The sequence below is a fragment of the Trichinella spiralis genome (genome assembly GCF_000181795.1).
Source record: "Trichinella spiralis strain ISS 195 chromosome Unknown Scfld2276, whole genome shotgun sequence".
Classification (NCBI taxonomy): Eukaryota; Metazoa; Nematoda; class Enoplea; order Trichinellida; family Trichinellidae; genus Trichinella; species Trichinella spiralis.
Genome location: NW_003529215.1, coordinates 1 through 1,324, shown reverse-complemented (window position 1 = coordinate 1,324; position 1,324 = coordinate 1). Strand labels below are relative to the sequence as shown.

At 32.1% G+C, this 1,324-nt stretch overlaps 1 protein-coding gene across 1 annotated transcript; it reads right to left on the bottom strand.

Moving 5' to 3' along the window:
• Positions 1-265: 265 nt before the first annotated feature.
• On the bottom strand, positions 266-1,105 carry Tsp_15227 (conserved hypothetical protein; the record flags this gene model as incomplete). Its single annotated transcript, XM_003368555.1, has 3 exons — positions 1,050-1,105; positions 924-1,020; positions 266-412 (listed from the first exon to the last, which is right to left on the bottom strand). Coding segments are annotated over exons 1-3 (300 nt in total), but the record flags the coding sequence as incomplete, so codon positions are not given.
• Between the last annotated feature and the right edge of the window lie 219 nt (positions 1,106-1,324).

Sequence of the window (1,324 nt, the reverse complement as noted above, 5' to 3'; positions counted from 1 at the left end):
TTTTTGAAAGCAGAGATCGGAGGTATAGGATAAGAAAAAGCAGGTATTAATAAATTTTTTAAGTGCAATATGTTTTGAAATTCTATTCAACTGATTGCTATAGAAGAGAATTTAGACGAAAAACTGACGCATTCGAGGTGAAAATGTTTTTATGAATTAAAAAAAAGTCTCTGCTTCCGGAGAAAGAGGTTTTCAGATTGTCAACTTTCCTATGTATTACGGTAGGCACTCTACCAAATTTAGAGGCCATTAATTCCCCACATACCAAACTGTTTACGATTAAACTCTGCATAACACTAGTACTTTTTTTCTTCTCTTCGTATCCATCAAAAGAAAGATAAGATTTTGAAAATAAAATTTTGGGTGTTTTCAGAACAACCAAGTATGTAGCCCGTGAAATTTCGAAATTGTCCTGAAAATTTTTTTTCAACGAAAATTAATAATATCATTTGAATTCATCAGGAAAATATTTACAACTATTACTAATTTATCCGGACATTTTCTCATTGCGCATTACACGAGGTATTGACAAAAAAGTGATACGTGAAATTTGATAAGGGGGATTAAATATAAAGCCATAAAAAATATGGGCTTCATCTTTATGAGCAATGTACCACTGTGTAAACATTTACATAGGAAATTCGAAGAATAACCACGAGAAACAGTTGTTTATTTAAATAGAAATTACTCTTCATTTTCGTTTATGTATTACAGTATCTTTAAAATTAAAATTCTCATGTTCGCAAATTTTTGATTAATTACTTTTCAGAGATAAAAATTAGTCAAAATTGGCAAATTGAAATTCAATTCTCGTTTATTGAATCAGTTTTTCTCTTCTAAAAATGTCAAATTCCATAACCGTGATTTTGTCGATTTTCTCAAGAAATCATCGATTGCGGAATATTCAAAATTTACCTACTTACATGTGGTCGAGTATTGATTGGAATTATCCGCATTGCATTTGATATTTTTTTGCACCTTTCAATAACCTCCGCGTTTGATTTTCCTGATCTTGTCCCCCTTCACTTCCTTGAAATGATGATACTTACCCGCATTCGCACTGTACTTTGTTCTTGCCTTTCAAGCTGGATGAATTTGGATACATTTGTAGTTAAGATGTACCTCTCGTCTATTAAATTTGCTGCTGATGATGACAGCGCGGTATTCGACGATACATACAATATAAAAGAAGTTCAAGATTACCGACCCTTTGAAACATCTGAAGAGTAAATGACTAATCAAGCCATTATTCTGTCGATAATCCACTAACAGTTGGTTGTTAAACAAGCAAAAATTGCATGTCTGTTCCGATAGGCAGCTATTA